General features: G+C 37.6%; 1 protein-coding gene across 4 annotated transcripts in view; it reads left to right on the top strand.

Annotated features, from left to right (window-relative positions):
* Adcy2 (adenylate cyclase type 2 Ac76E) overlaps positions 1-20,482 on the top strand; it is a 37,712-nt gene extending 17,230 nt beyond the window's left edge. For 2 of the 4 annotated variants that reach the window (XM_066394445.1, XM_066394442.1), the window contains exons 2-22: positions 2,830-2,966; positions 4,229-4,397; positions 4,443-4,612; positions 4,663-4,857; positions 6,527-6,736; positions 12,487-12,614; positions 12,850-13,008; positions 14,548-14,680; positions 15,032-15,122; positions 15,179-15,315; positions 15,372-15,389; positions 16,781-16,839; positions 17,162-17,329; positions 17,453-17,684; positions 17,901-18,035; positions 18,090-18,259; positions 18,308-18,479; positions 18,528-18,740; positions 19,051-19,155; positions 19,376-19,493; positions 19,549-20,482. In XM_066394445.1, coding sequence (XP_066250542.1) covers positions 2,830-2,966; positions 4,229-4,397; positions 4,443-4,612; positions 4,663-4,857; positions 6,527-6,736; positions 12,487-12,614; positions 12,850-13,008; positions 14,548-14,680; positions 15,032-15,122; positions 15,179-15,315; positions 15,372-15,389; positions 16,781-16,839; positions 17,162-17,329; positions 17,453-17,684; positions 17,901-18,035; positions 18,090-18,259; positions 18,308-18,479; positions 18,528-18,740; positions 19,051-19,155; positions 19,376-19,493; positions 19,549-19,805 — 3,176 coding nt within the window. In that variant the 3' untranslated portion in view covers positions 19,806-20,482. The remainder of the gene's footprint in view (positions 1-2,829; positions 2,967-4,228; positions 4,398-4,442; positions 4,613-4,662; positions 4,858-6,526; positions 6,737-12,486; positions 12,615-12,849; positions 13,009-14,547; positions 14,681-15,031; positions 15,123-15,178; positions 15,316-15,371; positions 15,390-16,780; positions 16,840-17,161; positions 17,330-17,452; positions 17,685-17,900; positions 18,036-18,089; positions 18,260-18,307; positions 18,480-18,527; positions 18,741-19,050; positions 19,156-19,375; positions 19,494-19,548) is intronic. The other 2 variants (XM_066394446.1, XM_066394444.1) reach the window with 2 other exon arrangements.
* The last annotated feature ends 5,123 nt before the right edge of the window (positions 20,483-25,605 follow it).

Below are 25,605 nucleotides of genomic sequence, written 5' to 3'. Positions count from 1 at the left end.
TTTTATTTACTTTCACTCTATCTTAACTTTGAATACAGTATAGACTACATTTGTCCATCTAACTCACAACTCTATTAACCAATTTCAGATTGCTTGATACAGTTATATTCCAAATTGAATTCCGCTTGCAGTGGTGTGCCACTCGATGTAGGGTGCCATTTGAAGTATCAAAATAAGGGTAACTGGGGATCAGGGGATGACTAATACAATTCTCTTTAATGTCAAATTAAACTTCCCCTAAATATCTAAATAGACGTTTTTTTTTATTATTTCAATTTTCCTCTTAATCAAGAGATATTTCGGGTGGTTGGTTTTGAAACGAACATCCTGTATGCTTAACGGATATAGTGGGAGAATGCATAAAAATCTTGAGCAAATGCAATACCGGTCTTATGGAGGGCGAGGCTGGGCGGCGGCCCAGAGGGCGACCTTTCCTGATCAGCGGTTGTTCTTGGAGATAGGGGGGCGGTGATTAAATATTTCGCCTAGGGTGCCAGAAAAAGAACCTCATAACACGATATTTGGTCGTCATTTTTCACATGATTCCTGTGACTCTTGTCTCTCTTGGTTTCGCAAATTAACAAATTAGTTTCACTACACGTTTGACGCAACAGAAGCGAATACTTTTAAGTGCGCAGTGCTATAATTGTCGATTTTAATTGTTGCAAAAGCGAAGGATGAGGTGAACGAATAAGTTTAATTAAAACAAGCCGCTGCAAAACATAAATTTATATTTTAATAATTTCAAACAGTATCAAAGTCCCTAGAAAATCAACAGAGCCCTGCAAATATATAATGTTATTATTAATCAAAGAAATTACAATTTCGAGCATCAAATTCGTTCCACTAAATACTTTTCCTCTATAATCTCAATCCATTCTCATCGACCGATAAACTGTGGAAGCAATAGAAGTAAACAGTTATCGGATATTTTCGAAGCAGAGATAAATTGTTGCAGAACTGTTCCCTGTGAAACGTTATCTCTGTATCTATGAAACTAAAAGCTTAAGGCATTTCTCCGTGTAATCCAATACGCAATCACCTTAAAGGATATGTTGCTAAATTGTCTGCCATCTCTATGAACATATGTAACCCGAAAGCATTTTACAATTTATTCAATGATTGCCAAGGAAGCTCCCTTTGAGATTCTGCATTGCGCCAGCATTAGAAATTCGAGGTACGCCTCTGTGGGATGAAACGAGAATTTTTTTTTAATGGATTTAACGAAAATAATTGGCGTACCATAGAGGGTTCCGAAGGAACAATTTCCCAAAATTGGCCTTTGTCCTAAATTTTCAATAAGGAACTGTGTCGAAGCTCCAATTCCTATAACGTCTTCGGTTATACCAAAGTGTCTAATTAATTTATCTTTTATTGGTAACACCCCTGAACGCAACATATGATGGCACATAGTGGCGTACCATAAAGGTTTCAGAGAATCAAAATTCTTAAGAATGTCTTCAGTTTTTCACCTAATGGTATAATACGTCTGTGTCCAGATTTGGTGCATCCACCCCATTATGGCACGATAAGAAGATGCAGATCCTTAGGGTCGTCTATTTTATACACTCACAATCAGCAAGATACTAGTCTAGTAGGTATTAGTAGGTCAGCGTTTTACTCCCAGTAAACGTACTCCCCTGTTTCCAATTGGATTAATGTGCAGTTTTTTCAGCACAATTCATGCTAGTGTCCATAGGTCTAGTGAATATCATAGGCGTATCATGACAAAGAAAGCTGAATTGAGGTGCTGAAAATTGATTAATTAAAGCCGCTGAGATTGCCCTTTCTCTCCAATTTTCGCCCAAACACTCACACCCAATAAACTGTCCGCTGATAAATGTAGGGAGCCTCGTTTCCTGCATCCAAGTTTCAAGAAAACTGAATAAAAATGTAGATTTATTGGGCACAAGAAGAAACACTGGAACTGCCCGGAAAAGTAGCGTCAATATGCATCTTGCGTTTGAAGTCTCCCTCTATGCGAGTTCTTCAACTTCAAAATCAAAGAGTAGCTCATCGCTCCTAGAGCTCTCAATAACATCAACTTATCCAAAGGGGATTCTCTCCTTTTGCTTTATTAACGCGATCCTTAGACACTTGGCGAGTATCTCATTACAAGTGCCTATCGTGAAAGGGTCAGTAAAAGACCTTTGTCCACTTCATCCCCCTTCCAATAAGACCCAGCCTCAAGAATAATTCACACTCACAGGATTAAATATAAAGAAAAGTTTAATAGGGGGTCTATATTCCTAAAGGTCAATTTCCCCCAATGTATCACACTTTTAAGGTAGGTTTTAATTGAAAGTGCTGCCTTTGAAACTCACTTAAAGCCAAAAAAAGATGATAGAGAAACAAGCAGATAATACGCGTTTACAAGGAGAAATGGAGACTTTTATTGGGTAAAACTGAAATTACGATTGTGTCTCGAATTCTCATCGCGAAGAATGGAGAGAAATGAGCTGGAAACTGCTTCGATTTCCCAAACTTGGGGAGTTTGAGGTGTCACTTGACCCTTCGGCCAATCAAAGAGACTACAACAAGGCTCTGTTTGCGGCAATTGCCTTTCCATATGCATTATGTTACGCTTTTTCCTTCCAATCCAGAATCTTTATAAAGTTTTCCAATTGTTAAAGTAATGAAAAATGTAATTTCCTCAGTTTACTTCTAAATCCCTTTAAATAATTAAGGAACGCAGCTTCTAATCTTGACGTCATAATCTGGAATTTAAGCGCCAAATACGTCATTTTGACGTCATTTGAGTTAAATTCGACTGCGGTCCATGTCTACAAAATTGAATTCCATTAATAACAACTTTCTTTTTTGTTTTAGTGGATGGAATGGAGTTGGAAACCCTGTACCAGCGGTACTGCATAAGACTGAAGCACGCCTTGTTCCTTTCAGGACTGACAGTGTCTACTATAGTCTCCGTCGGGATACTCATAACCACATGTATCTTACACGCCCAGGTAAGATTAAAGCTTCCCAATGAAGCCCTCATGGGTAAGGCAGACACATTAATATTTTAGTAACTTCAAAGTTTACTTACTTCCATTTTTTTCCTCCCAAATAGGTTAACGTTTTAGACCTAAATTCTAATTGTTCGTGACTTTTTGTTTGTTTCCTTCTTGATGTCTCTAATTGATGTCCTTTAATCTAATGAAGGGACAAGACGAGGCTAAAGACTGTCTCTAGAGCGACGTATATAGCCGTCCTTATTCGTGCATCGAGAAGTAATCTAATGTCACGCAATTTAGGAGAAACCAATTTGGAAGATAATTGAGTCTTGGACAATTTTGTCTTCCGATATAGGAAGGGACCGAAAAGCCTGACGTTGACTACTTTATGCTTGTTTGGATCGTTTGGACGAAGGACAGTTTATTGAGCCACTTAGTATAGATACTACTAGAGATACTTGTAAGGTTGATTGCAGAGAATTTGTCTCTTCTAGGTAATAGTTTTACAAATGTAATAATATACAGGTTTCCTCTAAGGAATATCACATATCAACACTGACTGGAGGCACGTGTCTTTGAGATTTAATTAGCTTTAATTTAAGAAGTCGAGTATGAGGGAATTTAAAATAAAACTTAATCAAAACTTTACCCTAAAAAAGCTTGAAAGCCAAACAAATTCTTGGGCTTTAATTACGCACACAAAACACAAAAGAAGTTCACTCTCCGGTCTTCGGCTTGTCTCCTATTAAGCATCCGACAGTAAAATCAAGATATCGAACTTCCGACTTAATTGAATCGAACTCCATCGTAAACTCCGCTCTGGGAATAATTTTAAATAGCGACAAAATTGAATTTATCCCAGGTGCCGTCCGCGATTCGAGCGAATTTAAATATTCAGGATTTCAAATGCAGATACGTGATTGGAGTTCATGGATGCAGATTGCCTGACTGACACCGAGGAGATGGTTTGATTTGTGAAAGATTGAACGATATAGGAAATGAGAAGATTTGATTTGGAATGCTTAAAAATCTTGACAAGATGGAGGATGCGCCTATAGAATTTGTCAGGAGTTCCCTTTAGCTTGAAGTCAATAGAGCTAAATTTCAATTAAATTAACAATTGAATTTTAGTTCGACCTATTGTCCGGAATTTATGCCTCTGCAAACGCAATATATTTGAAACGTTATTAACCGGCACTAATAGAACAAAACTGCTCCCGCGCCGCAAATTTCGAACATTTTGATCCATACACAATATAATTTAATTATTCTAGGGTCAACACAAAAGCATTCTGCCCATAAGCACCATGTCAGTGGTGACTTTCGCCCTCATAGCCATCCTCATGGCCTCCCAGTTCCCCGTTATCCTCGAATCGGAGGCGTGGGCCCTTATCGCCTCTCTCGTTATCGTGGCCTCATCAGCGACGGCTATGCTTTTGCTAGGTAATTCTCGAACCTTCCAGAAACTCCCGTTAACCGTATAAATAGCCGGCAGGCATGCGCCCTTGCCACTCTTCGCCCTTCTCCTTGCTATTCACACAATGATGCCGCTTTCCAGAGCGGTGTCTCTGGCCTTAGCCACCATAGTAACCGTAGCGCATATTGCGACATCTATCGCGCATAGATTGAATCAAGGGGAGGAAGCGGATTTCTTGCAGGTGAGACTCTAAGAGGGGGCTGCTACTTGTGTTTGAGGAAGGTTCTCTAGTTGGTTCCAGAAAGCGTTATCCTAGTCACTGGCAGTTTTACTGGGTTGTACTACCGACATCTAACGGAGGCTGCGCATAGAAGGACTTTTGTGGGGACCAGGACCTGCATAGAGTCACGGGTGAAGCTGGAATGTGAGAAGGGACAGCAGGAACAGCTGTTGCTGAGCGTCATTCCTGCATATATAGCTGCTGAGGTAAGTGAGGGATGGGGAATGGAGAGAGAAGTGTTGAAATATATTGCTCAGGACGCTTTGGTCTCTATTGGCTGAATAAAGCAACCTCAGTGGTTTCCGTTTTCTTTCAGTACAAAAATCATTGGCAAAGAATGACGCCTTCAGTGGCAGCACGCCTCTGGGTACCCTTTAGGATGCCTAACAATTTTGCGACTTTATTTTAGTATGTCAACTTTGATTCGCGGAAAACGCATTGGCGTAGAGTGGCGTTTTTGGGGATTATAAATGAAAATGAAATAAAAATTTGGGCTATCAAGAAGGCAATCGTGAAAACACGACCGTTTTGAGCCATCTTTGCCTTATAAGACAAACAAGACAATCTCCTTTCCCTTCCGCCTCAACCACTCTATTTTAGCATTTCCAAATGTAATTTCTTTTCTTTGCATTTTACGAAAGATTATTTATGTATAACTGTAACTGTTTTTGTCACAAGGGCAGAAAGGCCAAATGATCAATAAGTGTTTTTTCTGGAAATAAAGATTTTTTGTATAAACAATAAAAATAGAAAAAAATTGTCCTAAATTATCCCAGTACACTCCTGGATTTTTATACAGGATGTCCCTAAAATGACTACAATGCTTGACCAAAAAGTCCTTAACCAAAAATAAGGTATATTAGGTAAATTAATCTATATCCAATGTTGCTTCATTTTGCCGCTACAGGGTGCAAAAGTTCTCAAATTAATACAATTTTTTCGAAATAATTGATAGACGATTTTATCGATTTTCACTAATTTTAGAATTAAAAGCTACTACATAAATTTGCGCGTTTTGACGAAAGCGAGGTCCTTTTTTAATGCGTGGAAATATTAAAAATGGCGCGTGATTTTTAAATTAAAGCTTGTATTTCTGTTACTCTTTGCAGGTATGATTTTAAATTTGTAATTTGCAACTTGCAAAATACCGTAAATCATTTTTTTTGTAGAGAAACAGCACGTCTGAAGAAAATTTTACAAGAGACAAAAAAATTTCAAAATAACGTCAGCTTGTGGCAGAGAAAAAATTAAAGTCATTCATAACGGGGAGAACAAAAATATAAACTCTTGTTCACGAACCATGCGTCATTTTTAATATTTCTACGCATTAAAGAAATATTTCGCTTTTGTCAAAACACGCCAAGTTATGTAGTACTTAACTCTTAGTTCCAAAATGAGTGAAAATCGATAAAAGTGTTTATTAATTATTTCAAAAAACAATATTAATTTGAGAACTTTAGCACCCTGTAGCGGTAAAACGAAGCAACATTGGATATAGATAAATTTGCCTACAACATCTTATCTTTGATCAAAGAATTTCTGGTTAATTGTTGTAGAATTATTTCAGGAACACCCTGTAGATGCAATTACCAAAGTTTCGAACTTTGTTTCACAACATGGACCTCGTTCAAAATAAATTTCCTTGGCGTGTGGATTGACGCTTTTAGAAATTACGAATTTTCAAAATTTGTCCTTTTAAACCATATCTGTTTTAATGGAAATTCAAGGCTAGCACGCTCCTGGATTGTTCACGGTTGTGACAGCAATTTATGCCCCTGTATCCAATTGACGTACATTGCTATCCCAACTATGGGCCCTCCCCCCCCCCCCCCCCCCGGTCTCATCGAAACTGCTGAAGGTTTTTTCCATTTCCAGGTCAAGAGGAGTATAATGCTCAAAATGGCCGATGCCTGCTCAGAGCATAAAACCCAAACCTTCCACGAGATGTACGTGCAACGTCACAACAATGTCTCCATCCTCTACGCTGACATCGTCAACTTTACCACCCTCAGCGAACAATTATCAGCAAGCGACCTGGTCAAGACCCTCAACGAGCTCTTCGGAAGGTTCGATCAAATCGCTCAGGTACGTATTTGTAACAATACGGCTTAGATGGCCTTTACCAGAGTTACCACGAGAGGACAATAAAATCCTGGCTTATATTACTGAGTAGGCCATTTCATGGCGCCTTATAAAGATCCGTAATGGACACTTCTGTCGGGTTTTTATATCCCAATTAAATCCCAAAAGCATTGTTAGATCTGGCTGAGTATTCTATTATTGCCACAGCACATCAAAATGCCTCATGGGAGTTAATTAGGTCTGTGTAAGCGTATGTTTGATTTCCCAAGTAAAAATCTTTAGAATCAAACCTTCTCTTAGGGAGCCTCTCATAAATTCTCCGGAAAGCGGACTCATAACTAACACACACTAACTGAACTAATCACCCTAAAGGAGTGTCCAAACCTAAATTGCCTTATACCACGTTTATTTCTAAATTGATTTGAGTCTCATTTATGTTTCGAGAGGAATTTATATGCCTGCAGGTACAGGGATATACTTTCCTGAAATTGAACGAAAATGTTTGTTTTGGTCATTGTTTAATTGTATATTAGTTAAATGGGAGTTACGTGGACGGATAAAACACCAAATGCGTCGGCGTATTTAAATTTTAAAGGACAAATTAGTCCGGTTTAATGGGGATTCGGCGTGTTTTTAGAGCCGCCATATTGCCCCCGGTTTAATTGAATATGGGGAATATATGGGGGAATTATGGGACTGTGCAGCTGCATCAAATGGGGTCGTGTATGCTGTCCCTCGTTTGCTTAATGTGCAAGGCGTCGTTACGTCTTAGTTTCACGCCAACCACACCGCTGACTTTTCCTTGTGAAAACTTTCTGATAGTTTATAAATTATCCTTAGCGCTCGATAATTGTGCTAAATTCTTTGACGTAGAGTATTTCTAAAAATACTAATTGTCTGAGCAATTCATTCATTGCCTAACGTTGAAACTTCCGCTTCACATGAGCTTATACCTTCTACGCCACTGTCTTTTGCCTTATCAAGATTAAAACCTCAGCGATTAGCAAACGATCTTGAGTAGAAAATAACTGCACAAAATTAATTCACGCACCATCCTCCTAAGGACCGTAATATTCTCGAGGCATTAATTGCCTCAAACTACGCTACTGTCTCTTTCCTTATTAAGATTAAATTTTGCCGATTTGTAAATGAACTTTAATGCGAATTAATTATACAAAATTCTTTGGCGTACCCTATTTCTACAGATAGTAAGATTGCCGGGAATCTCTCATTTACTTAATATTCAAGCATCCGTTATGTCTCAGTTTTATGCCTACCACACCGCTACCTTTTACCTTATAAAAAATGAAAATTTGATAATTTGTAAATTAGTTTTAGTACCAGAGAGTTCTACTAAAGTCATTGGCGTAGTATATTTCTGATGTGGGAAAGGACCCAAGGAAGTCACCACTATTAGCTCAGGTATTATTTAGTATCGAAGCAGTGGTGTAGTTAAGCTACCTATATCACTGTCTTACGCCTCATCAAGCTTAGAGTTTATCAATTTGTAAAAGCAGTTTAGAGCCAGATATCTATATTAAATTCATTTGCGCTGTAGAACTCTAATGGTAGTAAGTCTTGGGGGATTCAAAGCATTGCTTAATGTTGAAATTTCTGTTCCATTTCAATTTTACGTTTAGTACACCACTGTTTTTTGCCTCGTCAAGCTTATAATTTATTGATTCGTAAAAGAGTTTTAGAGACAGAAATATGTACTTAAATCATTTGCGTAGCATATCTCCGAGGACAATTAGACTCCTGGGAAATCTTCCGTTACTTAATATTACGGTTTCTGTTTTATCTCAGTTCCATGTCTTCTCCACCACTGTCTTTTGCCCCCATTAAGCCTTAAGTTGGCAATTAGTGGTGAAACATTAGTGCGAGATAATTGTACTAATTACATTGTCGTAGCATATTTTAAAGGCAGGAAGGGTCTTGGAAAGTCCTCAGTATTGCTTAATATTGTAGCTTCCAGCCTATCGCAGTTTCACGTGTGATATCACTATGCCTTTAAGTTTCACATCATCACATAATCTGTGAATTTGTAAAGGTTTTTTAATACCGGGTAATTGTACTAAAGATATACAGAGTGTTTCATTTAAAGTGACACAAGCGATTGTCTCTAAAACCAAATTTAAAATAAAAAAATTTCAAAAAAACATTGCTTGTTATGAAAGGGGACGTACTCAATCATTTAAAAGACATTTCACTATTAACTTTGTGTTTTTTATTCACACACCCATTTTTTGAGTAAACTCGTAATGAATTTAAAAAATTAAGTATTTTTGACTGGAAAAGTTTTCTTTTAAAATTTCTTATTTTTCAGATATCTATAAAAATTAAACTGGTACATTTAACACATAACTTAAATTACGAAAAAACTTTATTAATGGAAAATAAGAATTCACAGATTCTAAAAATTAACCCAGTGTCATATTAAAAATTGCTTTTAAACATTTATTAGTCGAACAAAAAGACCATCTTTTCACTTGAATGTACTCGTTTTTTTTTGGGGGGGTATCGAATTTATTTATAAATTTCAAAGGAATCTTTCAGACGAAGCTAATTATTAGTTTTTTAACTAAAGTTTTTAATTTAAAAGTGAAAAATGGGGAACTTTTCTAAAGAAAAGAAAATTAAAATGGTGTTAGCTTATGGAGGAAATGGTTAGAACGGCACGGAAGCTTATCGGATTTATGTGCAAAAATTCTTTGAAGAAAGAGCACCTAGTCGTCGAACTTTTTATCGAATAATTAAAAAATTGTGCAAAATGGCAACGTTGGGACAAGTAAAAAACTCGTGCAAGAACAGCCAGCAATAAAAACAACCAAATAGGTCCAATGAACTGGCCACTCAAGTCATCTGATTTGACCCCATCAAACTTTTTCTTTGGGATTATCTTCAAGAAAAAGTATACGTTCAAGTCCCAACTACTCCGATTATTATGAAAAACTGCAACAAAGCAATTTGTGAAGCAATTACTGGAAAAATGCTTAGAAATGTTTCGAGATAGTTTATCATGAAAATTGGAAAATGTCTCGACTCGGAAGATTAACATTTTGACCATTTGCTCGACTGATAAATGTTTAAAAATAATGTTTACTATAATATTGGGTTAATTTTTTGAATCTGTGAATTTTTATTTTCCATTAATAAAGTTTTTTCGTAACTTAAATCATATGTTATTTTAAATGCGCCATTTGAACTTTTGTTGATATCTGAAAAACAAGAAGTTTACAAAAAACACTTAATTTTTTAAGCTATGTGCAAATTTATAAAAAAAATCAGTATTCCATTAAAAAAACAAAGTTGGCTTTGAAATGTTCTTTAAATGACCTTGAATAAAAATGTGCTTATGTGCGTTGGACGTCCTCTTTCACAATAAGCAATGTTTGAATCTTTTTTTGATTTTAAATTTGATTTCGGAGGAGATAATCGCTTCTGTCACTTCCACTGCAACATTCAGCACATGGGCTTAGAAACTGGTCGGTTTGCTTGATTTTGAAGCCCCAGTTTCATATCTCAGCTTCATGTCTGCCACACCACTGCGCTTTTCACAGTTAAAATAACGTGAGCAGCTATTAAAACAACTCTGAATCGATCCTTTCGTGAAATTTCCACCCAAATACCTCTGCGTACACTGAAAAAAATTATGTCCACGCTGCGTCAAAACCGTTTTAAATGGGGCCTCTGCAATGTAATTTGCCCAGATTGAAACACGTTTCTGTTTATGGACTCTGCAACTGAAATTTATCGTACCCTGGCAGCTAACAAAACGGGTTTTCACTGTCAGCAGGAGTTTCAATCGTCAGTTGCTCCTGTGAATTACGTGAGTACTGCATTATGGTCGCATGGGTGTGTTTCGAAGAAAAATTGAGATTCAAATGAATAATTCAGAAAGACGGATTTAATCCTGGATAAAAATGTTTCCCACATTCATTGAGTTCTACCAGAAAAATAATATCGTTTACAATAGACGAAGAATCGATTCCGGCCGGAATTTCCGCAGCGTGAATATAATCCGGCTGTTTATTGTGTTTAATAAACGGTCCAGTCCCCCGAGTGAATGGCAAGTGGCTTCTGCAAAACCCGTCTTCGGAATTTATTTCTAATCTCCATCAAAATGCAGTCACTCGGGAAATAACTCTCAGTGCTAGGAAGATATTATCCCCTCTCCTCCCGGAGGCCTTCACTGCAAATAAACTGTTGACAAAAAGACACTAATCCTCGTGATCTCTTCAAAGACTTGAAGCATGTATCAGTGCGATGAGGAACGAGAGTTGCGAAAATTCTTCGATCGTGTTGCGCTCATACGTCTAAGGGAAGTTACAATTTATTTATTTTTTTCTCTAGATCTTGAAGCACGAAATCATTTCCCGCAATAAAACCTCGAAAAAATTACATTGTTTTACAACATGGCAATAAAATGGTGTCCGTTACTTCGGCGGTCAGGGTTTTCCAGTGTATTTTATTTTATCATTTTCGAGACGTTTTATTTCTCTTTTACGTGAGTCATAAAATATTAGCACGAAGCTGAACCTTCGTACCGCTAGTATCACGAATTGGAGAAAAACAAGGTTTTCTCCTGAAAACACACAATTCCGTTTCTGTTCCTTCTTTGCAAGGGAAACATATTTATTTTCTTTTACTTACGATGCCCTTTAGGTGTATACTAATAAAAATTCTTGATTTCTGTCAGACAAGTACATTCAGAGGCGTAGCGCCAGAATTTTCAAAGAGGAAAAGAACATTCTTCTTACATTTGTCACCGAGACGAGCCTCAGTAGGTTTCCTGTACGGTCAGATTTGCAGTAATTTCCTAAAGCACACTCCTTGCTAACTCAAACTTAAATCTGCAAAAAGGCGAATAAAACTGTAAACCTATGAGGCTTGATTTTTTTCGGTTTTAAATTTCCTTTTTGGTATGTAAAAAACGGCCTCAATTTATCACTAATCGTGCCTCTGCTCCCTGTATAGATTGGGTGAAGAGTTTCCAGATTTTACAAATTGGTTTCCCATTAGGAGACCCAGAGTAACAACGACTGTAATACACTCCTGCGGCATCAAAATCTTTCCTTTACATTCTAAATTTATAATTGATGAAAATAAAAAATCGTACTAGGATGAAAATTTAAAAAGGACAAGCATCTAAATTTATGAGATCTCTGTTTAGAAACACAATACGCCATTGCTTTTATGAAATTTCACGGTCTAGAGAATCACGTGTAGTCTTTTAAATTCTAGTACTAAAGGTAAAAAATCACCGGCGCGCCGAAATTAAACTCCGGAATGTAACACAATTTTGCTGAAGTTTAACCATGAGAGGATTTTACGGAAAAAAATGTGTCCTTAGAAATACGGTACGCCAATGCGTTTAATGCTCTTAATGCTTTAAACAGAGGCGCACTAAAATAAAATAGTTGGTAATCAATGCCTGAAGTTTAGTCATTAAATTTTGCGCGTTTTATAAATATATCCTTACCTTTAGAAACAATCTACGCCAATGATTTTTATGAAGTGTTACGGTATAGCGGAATTTCGAAAAACAAACCGAAAAACAAACAAATATCTTTTTATAAATAAATCCCGCGCTCCCAAAAAACAACATATGTACCAGTCCGCATTGATGAGAAACAGGACCGTACTCGAGGGTTTTTAAAAAATTTCTCACTTATCTAGCATAAACCGCATTGAATTTTGCCTTGTTTTATACCTCCCATCCCTATTTTAACAAATATCAAATTCCCCTGCAGGACAACCAATGCATGCGCATTAAAATCCTGGGCGACTGCTACTACTGCGTTTCTGGATTACCCATTTCCAGACCCAACCATGCCTACAATTGCGTTAACATGGGCTTGCAGATGATCGACGCGATCAGGTATTTCCCTATATTCCACTCAATTGCGTAAAAATAAAAAAAGGAAATTCATATTTTACACGGCCCTTTTCCTATCGTCTTTTAAGCCCTTATCAGTTCCTGTCATAAAGCTTCAAAAGAATTCCTATTCTGTGATTGGCGGAGCGGAAAAAGGGCCGCATTAGTCATGGACGTAAAGAAACACAGAAAAGGGCCTTGAGACGTTGAAAGGGTTTGAAGTGACGGTGAATTTCAGGTTTGTGAGGGAAGCCACAGGCTTCAATGTGGATATGAGGATTGGGATTCACACAGGGAACGTTCTGTGCGGAGTTCTTGGCCTCAGGAAGTGGCAATTTGATGTCTGGAGTGATGATGTTACTTTGGCGAATCACATGGAGAGTGGAGGAATCGCCGGGTGAGTTTATGTTTAATTTAACTAGAACCAGCGCAAACAGGGGTTATGATCTAAAAATAAATTTATAGCGGCACAGAGCACACTCAGGTTCTGCACCATTGAAGCTGCAGATTCGATTAAGGCCACCTTTAACAATCTAAATTGGGCTCTATTCAGGGATTATGATTATTACTTTCAATCATCGTCGATTGGTTATCGCCGCTTCAACGCCTTCGGTGATTTGATTTTTCAATCCATAATTGCCGGCATCCGGATAAGACTAACCACAAGTTAGGCCTTGTATCCACAAATTCGTCCAGAGAGTAACATAGAGAATATATATACGTATCTGGAACAACACTAACTTTTGGCTAACTTTAGAGTTAATATTTGTTCATTAAACCGAAGGCTGAAATTAACGTCTTGTTTACATGGAAGTGCAGTGCGATAAAACAGAAGAGAAGCCCTGTTATGCAGATTAGGGCTGTTACTTGTAACTGCCTAGAGGATATTGGTTTTAGACAGTTTTGGATATTGCAGTTTAAAATGCAACTAAATGAAATAGAGTTCAGTAAGAATACAAAGGAAGGGAAAGGGAATGTTAATTAATCGACTTTTAAAGGTATTTCAGCACTAACTTGTTAAGGTTAAGTGAAGATTAGTGTTTACTGAGCATTCGACCACAAAACATAAATTTTGGGACTTTTGCAAGAATCGTGATATTAAAACGAATGACCCTGAAGTACAGTCCATGCTATATAGAGTGATCTTGAAATGATTGAAAAATACCCAGGGCGTTCCGATTAAATAATAATTTGTTACCTAGCAGTTTAGCTATAGGCAAGGCCTATACAGAGTAATCTCAGACATACCTAGAAAATAGAAAAATTCCAAAAATATACAGGGTGGTTTATTTAAATTAGCAGAGTTACGAGCATCTCAATGAAAACTCAATTAATTTTCCTCCAATTTAAAGGAAATCATTTCTAGGGCCTCTAAATTCATTAGTCAGAAAGCCAAGGCTTTTAGGCATAGCTCTTTATATAAAAAAATGTTCCTGAAATGCCTGGAGAATATAAAAGTGTTAAAATATACAGGGTCCAGGGTTTTCCTTGTTAGACACCAGTGACATATCTTTGACCATTAACTTCCTAAGATCCCACGAAGTCTCCTACTTTGCCGTCGCTCTCGCATTCACTAGGACAAAATGTTGAACCAAACGGCCATAAGAAACAACAAACAGAATTCATTACTTTTACTTTTAATTACTCTAATCGAATTAAAACCCAGCTAATGAGCCTAGGGCAACAAACAACCGTTTACCGCCTTTCGTTAGGTCCATTTTTCTTCGAAATGTCTCCTTAATTACGGTCATAGCTTCGAGTTAAAATTTGCTCAAGACGGGATTTCTTTTACATTTATGGACCGTCATTTGGATCGTTTCATTCTTAATTAGAAGCCTGTTTTGTTTTTTGTTATAACCTTTTTTCACTGCCCTAAAACTGCCTAAAATTGGCTTAAATTAAAATTGAATAAAGAGGCGTTTCCGGGCTTTTCCAGGAGGGTTCACATAACAAAAACCACCCTGCAGCAGCTGGGTGATAGGTTCGAGGTGGAACTAGGAGATGGCGCCAGCCGGGAAAGCTACTTGGCCGACCACAAAATTGAAACTTATCTTATAGTACCACCGAAGGTAAGTTAGCGCAGTTGCTCTTAAAGATTAATGAGGAAAGTTGAAAAATAATTAATAAATCATAAATAGGCAAAGCCCTGTGGGTTAGAAAAGTTTTATTCTTCATCGATCTAATGAATAAACCATGAAGGAAGTTCGTAATAAAAGTTCGACCAAAGGTTGCAACGCAATCGGTATGCAAATTCGACTTATCCAAACGAATAACGCAACTCAGTTTGTAGCTATTTTCTAATTTCACATTTCACTGAGTTTTGAATATAAATTACATCTTATGCTTTCATGATGTTTGAGCGGCAACAAGTATGTCACTAAAGCGTGTAAAACAATATAGAAATATGCTTATTTTTGCAGAGAATCGAGCCTGAGACACAAAACGGAAACGCCAAGATTAGCCCTATTGGCGGGGAGAGAAATAATAGTCTTGGAGATTGCGCTTATCAGGGTAAAGGAACTAGCAAAATCCCTTTCTTTTCAGGAAACATAAAATTTTTATTTCAGGAATTGCCACCCCTGGGGGACCCCCTACTAGGGCCAGGCCTTCAAGCAAAATGACTAAATACATAGAGTGCTGGGGGGCGGACAAACCTTTTGCCAACATCGCAGAATCCACCCTGGCCAAGAATATCGAACTCACAGTAAGTTAATTTGGATACAATTAATTGATTTTTCACTCAAAACCTCCTCTTTGCAGTTTCCCACTTATCAGCAGGTTAGAGATTTTTTTGAAAATGAGAAGGTAAAAAAGGGTTGCCAAACTAACCAATGCCAGGGCCCATTAGAGTGAAGTAACTATATTTAATTATTGATAAACGCATTCGCTTTTGACTTGTGTGTGATTTAATCTAACATGCTCGAGTATGAAATAGTTGACAAACCTATTAACGATGTCTCTTTAGAGTTCTTTATGTTGTTATAACAGTGATGGGTAAACGCAGGCGCAAACGGTGTAGCTCAGATAATTCTGACCAAACCTTTCATTCATAACAAGTTGGAGTGAGATGTATGCCCTGAGCGCTCTCTCGGCTCACAGGCATGACATTGACGTTGATAGAAATTTAAAATATAAAAATCGTCATTGATCATGGCAGATCTCCATGGCAACCGAAAGAAAGCGTTAGCTAAGCCTTTAGATATAGACATAGACTCAAAATAAGGGTGGCTTCGCTCATATTAACATTGAATGTTCTTGACTAGACTGATCAAAACGAAGATCAAAACGAGAGAAAATTTGAGATTGTTTGACTAATTAGTGTTAACAGTAAATTATAGCGCAATGGCAACAGCGTAACGTTCATTTGTCAAATCAGCATATCTGACCTATGTGTCAAACGCATATGTGCGATAGAAATAGCGGTAATGGAAGGTTAAGGTTTGAGAGACGCCATGTTGCCGGCTTTCGGAAAATATCTTTAAATGATTTTCATGAAACTTTAATGAAATAGATCGAACTATTTGCTCATTTAGAGTATTAAAGAAATTAACGCATCACCAGTATATTTTTGGTGACTATACAATCCAACTCAAAGAGAAGCTTGGAAAGTGAAATTCAGATCCCTGTTTAAAAATTCAATTACACTGACGTTGATGTGGTTCCCCAGTGTGAAAGCGCTGCTAGTTTGCCGTAGGACCTTAATTAACGAATTCCCGTTTCTGCTCTATTAACCTAGTCAGGGTTAGTTAGCCGCAAATTGGAGCGGAAATAACAAAACGAATGAGCAACAAATCGAGATTATTAACAGTTCCAAAACTGTCGATAATCAGAGGGGCAACTTCCCTCCATTAAACTATCAAACAATTATTCAAAGCAAACTCGATTGCGAAGCAACAGACGCTGCTTAACATTACATTCCACTTCCAGGAAATTACAGCAACTTCCAAGTTGCAGCAACAGTTATCAGCGAAACCGTTTATTTAAATGGAGGAGCCAAGTTTCCATTGCGTTTCCTTTAAATTGAGCATGGAAAGTTTTGGTCGGCGAAACATGGCTGCTAGTCTAAATCGATTATGTATCAAAAAAGCTGAAATAAACTAATTCTGGCGTACCATTAAACTTGCTAAATTTAATAAAGGAGAGAAGAAACTTATCCCAACTTTTTTCAGACTTTGGGTATGATCGAGTCCAACCTTTTGCCAGACAGATCTACGTGCCTGGAGTGCAAGTAAGTTATAAGCAATTTAGCTATGCATTTTGGGGCTTTTATTAAAAGATAATGCTTGTAAACCCCCGAGGGCCCAACAATGCTGTAAGTTCCATTTTTACAAAACAGTTATTAAGGGATAAAATCCTTGAGGGCTGCAGTTGAAATAACGATATCTCCTTTCAGCGGAAAATAGATAACACTGTGAGATCGGATTCTGTTTATTATCCCCGGGAAAAGCAGTACTAAAACCGGCTTTAGTAATTTTTAAATTAAATTTATTTTCTAAGGAAGGAAGTTTCGAGCCTTCAAGGACCTTAGCGCTAAGTGCAATTTTTTTTAGAAAATGGTGGCATTCCGAGGATCTGAATCCTGCAGTACTGTGGTTTCAAAACAGGAAGCAGGAGCATGAATATCGCAGCCAGTCCGACCCTGAGTTTCGCTGCTATATTGCGTGCGCAAGTTTGATTTTTGTGGCCATGTGTGTCATGCAAATTACCACGATTCCCAGGTAAGTTAGAGAAACAAAAAAATAAAAAAATATGTAAACTGCACCAAAGGTGAAGAATTCACGTACAACTTACCAAACCCCATAAAGAAAAAAAAATTTTATATCTTCTGTACCGATTTTTAGAACTATAGTGCTCTACGGTACCGTCGCACCCACCATGGTAGTCCTGCTGATATTCGTCTACCTCTGCTGGTTGGACGGTTGCTGCGGACCACGTCCCCCTTCAGACATCCCCCAAGATGAGCCCGGAGCCTGCAGCCCTCCCGGTCAAATCGTGGCGGAAAGCCGATGTTTGAGATTGTCCATTTTCCTGGTTAGCGTGACTTTGATATCGGCCTGTGCCGTTGTTACGCTGGTAAGCAGCCACTTAATCCTTTATAAACATTCCCAGTTAATCCCCGTTTTTGTCTAGACCAGCTCAGTAATAGGGCACTGCATTAAAGCGAAGCACAATACATCGCAAATCCCGACAATTAGCGGAAACAAAGGGTCTTATTAGCATATATCAACTGCTTTAGTTCGTCCCATAGTGTCTGCTTTTGTTGACTTCAATCTCACATTATAATTTAAGGTCGACTACAGCCCTCAGCCGATCCTGATTGAGCCTGACTCGATAGAGAGGACCACTCTAGAGCCAAACAACTCCACTGGAAACGCCACGGATTTACCCATCATACCGCCTCCAGAAGTTGTCCATTATGTTCCTGTAAGTCTATGTTTAAGACCCAATTATTAAGCTAACACACTATGGATGTTGCAGACTTATCTCTATAGCTCGGCTCTGGTTCTTGCAGCCATCTCAGTGTTCCTGAGAATCGGATTTCTCTTAAAGTTCATACTCATGGTGATTTCGGTAGCTTCGCATATTCTCATTTACAGCTATCTGGATTTCTTCCAGGAATACCACGCTTTAGACGTGCATGATGATGAGTAAGTCTCAATTTCTTGTAGTGGTTAATCGTCACGGTGTGCCTGAAGATTTCCAGGACTACCATTCGAAACCAAGACGGCTGTGGTGCTGGCAATGGTGGTGGTTTTCTTCCACATTTTGGACAGACAAATTGAATATACTTCAAGGACTGATTACTTGTGGAAGGAAAAATTAAAGGTGGAGCAAGAGGAAGTGGAAACTATGAGGGGGATCAATAAGGTAAGTTGTTTGCCGTAAATTAATGTAATTTATTGGATTGCTCGACAGATTCTTCTGGAAAACATCCTGCCAGCCCATGTGGCCGACCATTTCTTGTCCAATCGGATAAACACTGATCTCTATCACGAGAGGTACTCATGCGTGGCAGTGATGTTTGCCTCCATTCCCAATTATAAGGAGTTTTACGACGAATCTGATGTCAACAAACAAGGATTGGAGTGTCTGCGCCTACTCAATGAGATTATATGCGAATTTGATAAAGTAGGTATAATACATGAGATTGCATGAATCTGACAATGAAACAATGAAGTCCTTGATTATCCTGCACATTTAAGTAATTTACTTAAAGTTGGCAACGTGACACCTCTGCAACTGTGATCTTTTGCTATTTCCATCTCTATCGCACTTTTGGATTTGTAGCACATGTCAGCCATGTTGGTTTGACAAATGAACGTTGCAATGTTGCCATTTACTGAACCACAATTTTAGAAATCGAGGTACCCCATTCTGGGTTTGCACATTCAGTATTCTGTGAGTTCTCTGCAACCACGTATAACTCGTAATTTTGCAGCTTCTTCTTAAACCGAAATTCAGCTGCATAGAAAAGATCAAAACAATAGGAAGCACCTATATGCTGGCATCTGGCCTCAGACCAGGGAAGGAAGATGATAGTTCGGTAAGTGCAGCTAAAAGATCGGCCAATTTTGATTATCTCAGAGTTAATCGAATAGTATTGCCATTTCGTAGTTTGGACGCAGAACTCTGCAAACTTTCTTAATCTCAGTGCCTTTAACAAGTACTAAAATTCCTATTTTTTGCATTACTTAGGACATATTTAAGGTACCTCTAATCAAGATCTAAACGTGGTTTTAGTGCCCTAAAAACCTTCTTTCCAGGAAGCCACCAGAAAAGCCGAACACATCATCTTAGCTCTAGTAGATTTCGCCATCTGCCTGATGAGCAGCTTGGAGCAAATCAATCGAGACGCATTCCAAAGGTTCAAACTTCGATTTGGTAATTTTCCTCTTTAAAATAACCTTCACAGTCGAACATCCTCACATATCCTTAGGTCTGAACCATGGGCCGGCCATCGCAGGAGTGGTGGGAGCCCAGAAACCTCAATACGACATATGGGGCAACACCGTCAATGTGGCCTCCAGGATGGACTCATGTGGAGTCATGGGCCGCATTCAAGTCCCCGAGGACACCGCCGAAGTTCTCCGGAATGCCGGGTATCCCTGCGAGTGTCGCGGTCCCACTTTTGTCAAAGGAAAGGGCACTTTGACCACGTATTTCGTGAAAACGCCCTTTGATGATAAATCTTAAAGTTTGAACGGTATGCAGTTACGGATTTTGGAATCTGGATTTGGGGTGAATGTGAGCTCCAGACTCGTCAATCTGGAGAGAAAGGGATCAACTGAAACTGACGTCGATATGACTTATGTGTGGTAACATTGTAGATAGCGGGATTGTTCTGAAGAGGTGATTTTGACATCTCCATTAGAGAATATTGAATTCTCTAAGGTTTTAAACTCTCTTAATGTTAGCGAGGACATATTTACCTACTACGTATAATTAGGGCCTAATACGTGTCATTCTTCAACTCACTTCTAAGTGTTTATGGTCAATGTAATAAGAGTAATATCATTATTATAGGTAAATGTGAAATTTTATATTAATTGAAGGTAAAAGCATTGTAAATAGCTGTTACATCACTCTTTGAAGGCTGTACGGTTGAAGGGTTGTGGATATTTCAATATTGCTGTGCTGGTTAGTTACAAATATCAATTATATAAGCCAGGGATCAAAGAGGTCTTCAATGGTTAAGAGCACTAAAACTGTTGGAAAGTTAAACTATGAAAACTTTTCTTGCCTCTTAATGGGTAGTTGGAACATTTTAATGCCCCCGTATCACCGTAGATAAGTGCCCAATGAGATTAATCAGTACTATATTTTTATCTTGTGATCACATATTTCTCCAATAAATCAATTTAGTTAAGAAACAGTCGATTTCACTTTATTCCTCAGGAGAACCATCCGCCTTAACCATCTGTATATCCTGAAAAACACGAATAATTGAGGGTTTAAGCTTATCAAAATTGAGGCAAACTTGGTGAGGTATCTTCTGAATCCGTTTTAGTATGCCAACGAATTTGTGCAGTTTGTAGCCTACAGTGTTACTAATAGGTGAGAAATACTTTGGTGCATCTAAAGACAGAGGCGTACTTGTACAGGGATAACGCTCCAACCAATAGTCCCCTGGTGATAATTTAGCCTAGAAAATATTTTTAAGGGTTTCTACCTTCTGAAGCCTTCATGGAATGCGTCTAACGAAATCTACAGACAGTAATTCGTATAACAGATGTCAGGGACGTACTTTACAGGAATAATTCTCTGACCGAGTTTCTTATTGAGGGCACAGAATAGAGATAACTAAGGATCTATACAGGATGTAATATATCATCATGAAGATATGTCAAAAGATATTCAATAGTGCTCTGGAAAATAATAAAAAATGCTAATAGACACATGGTCAAAAACGCATTATATAGGGTGATTCTAGATAAGTGGGACAAGCAAATATCTTGAAATCGGGAAGATCTACAAAAAAAATGTTCAAACAAAGTCTTCTTTATTTTCGGGGCCTCATCTTTTTATAATGTCAATTTTTTTTTCAAGGTCACCTTCACCTGTCTTTTGGGGTCAACTTCATTTTTTCAAACGTAACACCCAATTTCTTTTTTGAGATTCGAATTCTTTGTTGGCAGTAAAAATGTTTTTACTTGAAACATTTTTTGCTAAAAGTAATGAAATTCTTAATAATAACAAACATAAAATAAAAAACATTTCATTAAACTTTATTAATTTATTTTAACACTTTTATTAATTTTGTAGTAAATTTTAATTTATTATAAAAAAAAATCAGTCCAACAGATGTTCGAAATGGTTCCCCTGCTGTTCAAGGCACTTAACAATTCTGTTTTGAAATGATTGTTTGGTATTTTCCAGCATTTCAGTTGTAATGTTTCGACAAGCGTTTTTGATCCGAATTTTCATGTCTTCGGAAGTATTTGGTACTCGATTATAAACTACTTGTTTTCAATGACCCCACAAAAAAAAATCTGGTGGAATCAAATCTGGTGATCGGGCTGGCCAGTTAAGTTTACTACCACGCCCAATCCATCTTTGTGGGAAATGTTCATTTAAAACTTCTCTGACATTTCTAGCATAATGAGCGGGGCAACCGTCATGTTGAAACCACATTGTCAACCTTTGCTCTAAATTAACTTCTTCGAGAAGGAGCGGCAAATTTTCTAACAAAAAATGACGATATTTCTCTGCATTGAGGTTTCCATCAAAGAAATATGGCCCAATCAGATATGTACCTAAAATACCACACCAAACATTTAAAGTCCATGGTCGCTGTCTTTTCACTTCACGCAACCAACGCGGATTCTCAATCGACCAATAATGCATGTTGTGGCGATTCACTTCACCGTGGTTTGTGAAGCTGGATTCATCAGAAAATAGTACATTTGAAAAAAAATTTACATTTTCATGGAGTCTTCTTTGTACCCAAGTACAAAAGTCACTCGATTTCGAAAATCATCACCATGAAATTCTTGATGCAGACTTACGTGGTATGGATGAAATTTATGTGCGTGTAAAATACGCCAAACAGTACTCTGCGAAAGACTTGCATCTCGAGAAATTTGGCGAGTGCTAATGTGAGGATTTGCGGCTACTGCACCTAAGACGCCAATTTGATCATTCTCATTCAGATGAAGTGGTTGAGCGTTTTCACGTTTTTTTCTCTCCAAATTGCCTGTTTCTAACAACCGATTCACAACACGATAAAAAATGTTACGCCCTGGAACATTTTTGTACGGAAAACGATTGGCATAAAGTTCTCTTGCTTGGTCAACATTTCTTCTCGATTCACCATAAATTAAAATCATTTCGATTTTTTCTTCTTTACTAAACCGCACTGCCATTTCAAAAACTTTAAATTTCAATGATTCACGAAACGAATAAAACTACTTTCGTGAGGCTTTGACTCTTAAATCGAACTATCCGCCTAAAGAAATCTGCTTGACTTTTTATCTTAAAACTAAACATAAACATAAAAATAACAAAATAATAAAGGTGTATGTCTCAGCCTAGACTATACCAGAACATAAATAGAAATTAATTCTAAAAATTGCTGGCGCTAACTACGTATACCCACTTAAAGGGCATGGATTACGAGACGAAATCTATGCTTATTCATAAACAAATCAATCATAAGATTCATTGATGGATTTATGGAGTACACAAGTCTTAACACAATTAATGAAGAACCATAGTAAACTATTTTCAACGGAATTTAACTGTTTTAACAAAAATTTTATAAAATTGGACTTGTAGCGTTCGCGGGATAAGAGTTTGGTATTATTGTGAATTTCATTACTTTTAGCAAAAAATGTTTCAAGCAAAAACATTTTTACTGCCAACAGAGAATTCGAATCTCAAAAAAGAAATTGGGTGTTACGTTTGAAAAAATGAAGTTGACCCCAAAAGACAGGTGAAGGTGACCTTGAAAAAAAATTGACATTATAAAAAGATGAGGCCCCGAAAATAAAGAAGACTTTGTTTGAACATTTTTTTTGTAGGTCTTCCCGATTTGAAGATATTTGCTTGTCCCACCTATCTAGAATCACCCTGTATACACACATGGAAAGTTTCACATTTTTTTCTCATATTTTTTTCGTTTTTCTCGCATATGTTTTGAGTTAAATTTTGAAAAATGCAAAACGTCAAAATTCAAAACAAAATTATTAAAATGGCTGAAACTCAGCCGTGGTATTCTAGATTAGAAGCCGGAATATGCAGACTAGACTTTCTTAATTTGCATCGATAGATATTTATACAAATTCTACGAAAACGGTTAAAGGTACAAAAGTACTGCAAGAGGCCAAAAAGCTAAAGAATGGAAGAAGGAATTTGAATTTGGTCTCAGAATTCATATAAGGTATTTTCGGCCATGAGTCTATTAACATTTTTAAAATTATTTGGAGAATACTGTCGACCCCCTCCCGCCCCGAAATATCACTATGAGGACAGTAACGATACCAATAAATGAAACTAATCGCTCTTTGATCAAACAAATAATGGAATAATTTTACAGAAAATGAAGCTCTGGCCTGATCTCAAAGATTTATTTCTTCTTTACCTTTCAACCTACGCTAAGAAAATTCTTCAGTGCTCGAAACCCTTAAACCTCACAGCGAAGAAAAAATCACTTTATTCATTACGGTACAGAGGCGTAGTGACTTGCATTTACTTCCAATAGAATATCAAAAAATTAAATAAATTGTAAAGTGCTTTAGGAATACGCCTCTAGAGATGCAAAACTGCGTACCATCGGATCACACGGAAAATTGTCCGCTCTGATTTCATTTTCTAACAGATTCAGGATTCCGTTAACCGCAGTGCGATTATGTCTTGATTGCTTCAAAATTTTCATTGTTTTCATTGTCAAATTTGAGTTTCTCTTGGCGACTCTTTTCATCCAACTAGCTGCTATGATTAATTGCCCACCCTGAAGGACATCGCGTTCCTGACGTTCCTGTTTTTTATTTACGTGCAATTATAACGAAAACAATGATGGTAAACTGATCGGCACAAGTACACGTAGAATCAGCTTCTGAAGCAAAACAATCTCGTATTAACTTTTCAACCTCCTGTCGTGTTTTAAATTTAATTTTAAAATCTCGAACGAAACGGGTACTCCAGGGAGCCCATTTTCCAATCTTCGAAGTCAAAAGCCTTCAAAACCTTAAGGAGTCGAATTTGGCACTGTATTTCTTATGGGAACGCTGTGGTAGTAAACTGGCCAGCACTAGTAGCGTAGAGGCCATATGAAATTACCTATCTATAGGCCATCTAGGGATAACATCCGGAGGTAATTTAAGCAATAGAGCCAAAATGCTGGAGAGTGAAAGTTTGAGCTCAATCGGTTGGTTGTAATGTTCCTCTCTAGCCCACAGGTGGCACCACCAGTAGAGAATTGAAAAATGAATTTTATATGTTCTACTGGAATTGGGATCAATCACTGAATTCGCAAAAAAATAATAAAAAACCAGTGACAGGGAAGTAATTTCCGGTTTTCTCTTAAGCCTACTGAAATCCCTGTGACGACCGGAGGATTTGCAATGGTAAAACTCTCCACTTTAACCAGTAATCCCACTTTTACCGTAATAGTTCCAAACGGCTCTTTGCCCAAAACAACAAACTCCTAATGTACAGTTGAGTGGAAGTCCACGAGGTCGAAAATGGAGCTTACCAACATCGGTTTCAAGTTTAATTAGTTCAAGTTATCGGAACTTGATAATGGCCCGCACGTTTGTTCGGGACACATGTGATGGAAATTGATTTCTCCACATAAGTTCCACTGACTTTGGTATTTCATTACAGAACTTGTTATTCGGGTGCAACACAAGTTGATGGTTTTGGAAAATGTGCCAAATCAATATTTTAACCCTCTTTCAATGTTTTTTCTGCGTTTAGAGAACACACAGATCCGGTTTTTTTTGTTTGCAAAATAGCAGGAAATTTGATATCTATCAGAATGGACATCGAACTTTCAGATGACCACAACGGATTGTTAATGCATATTAATGAGAAAACTTGATGAATTCTCGTTGTTTTTAAGTATACAATCAAATATGTTTTTACGCAGCTGCAAAATAAAAGGAAGCGTTCATCAGAATGGACATTAGAACTTCTGACTTCCATGAGGATACGACTGCGGTTGGTATTATGGCAATTATGAATCAGCCCTGTCAGAACAGACAAATTTTCAGACTGTCGCCGTCCATTGCAGACACACATTAATGTCATCTCTTATTGAAGGGTTATACATTGAAATCTTCATCAGAATGTACATTTTAATGTTAAATTACCTGAGTATGTCTGAGTATGTATGGTCGGAGATAGTTCGAAATTCCGTAGAGTTCTTATGGGTTTGTGTACTCAGCAAATAAACTTTATTAAAAATTTGAAATTGTGCAGCGCCCATCAGAATGGACATCGAACTCTTAGAATATATTATCGTATTGGATGACTGAACCATATGATGACTAAC

Source organism: Euwallacea similis, chromosome 10 (genome assembly GCF_039881205.1).
Source record: "Euwallacea similis isolate ESF13 chromosome 10, ESF131.1, whole genome shotgun sequence".
NCBI lineage: Eukaryota > Metazoa > Arthropoda > Insecta > Coleoptera > Curculionidae > Euwallacea > Euwallacea similis.
The sequence above is the reverse complement of the archived record's forward strand: the minus strand, read 5'-3'. Positions and strand labels throughout refer to the sequence as shown.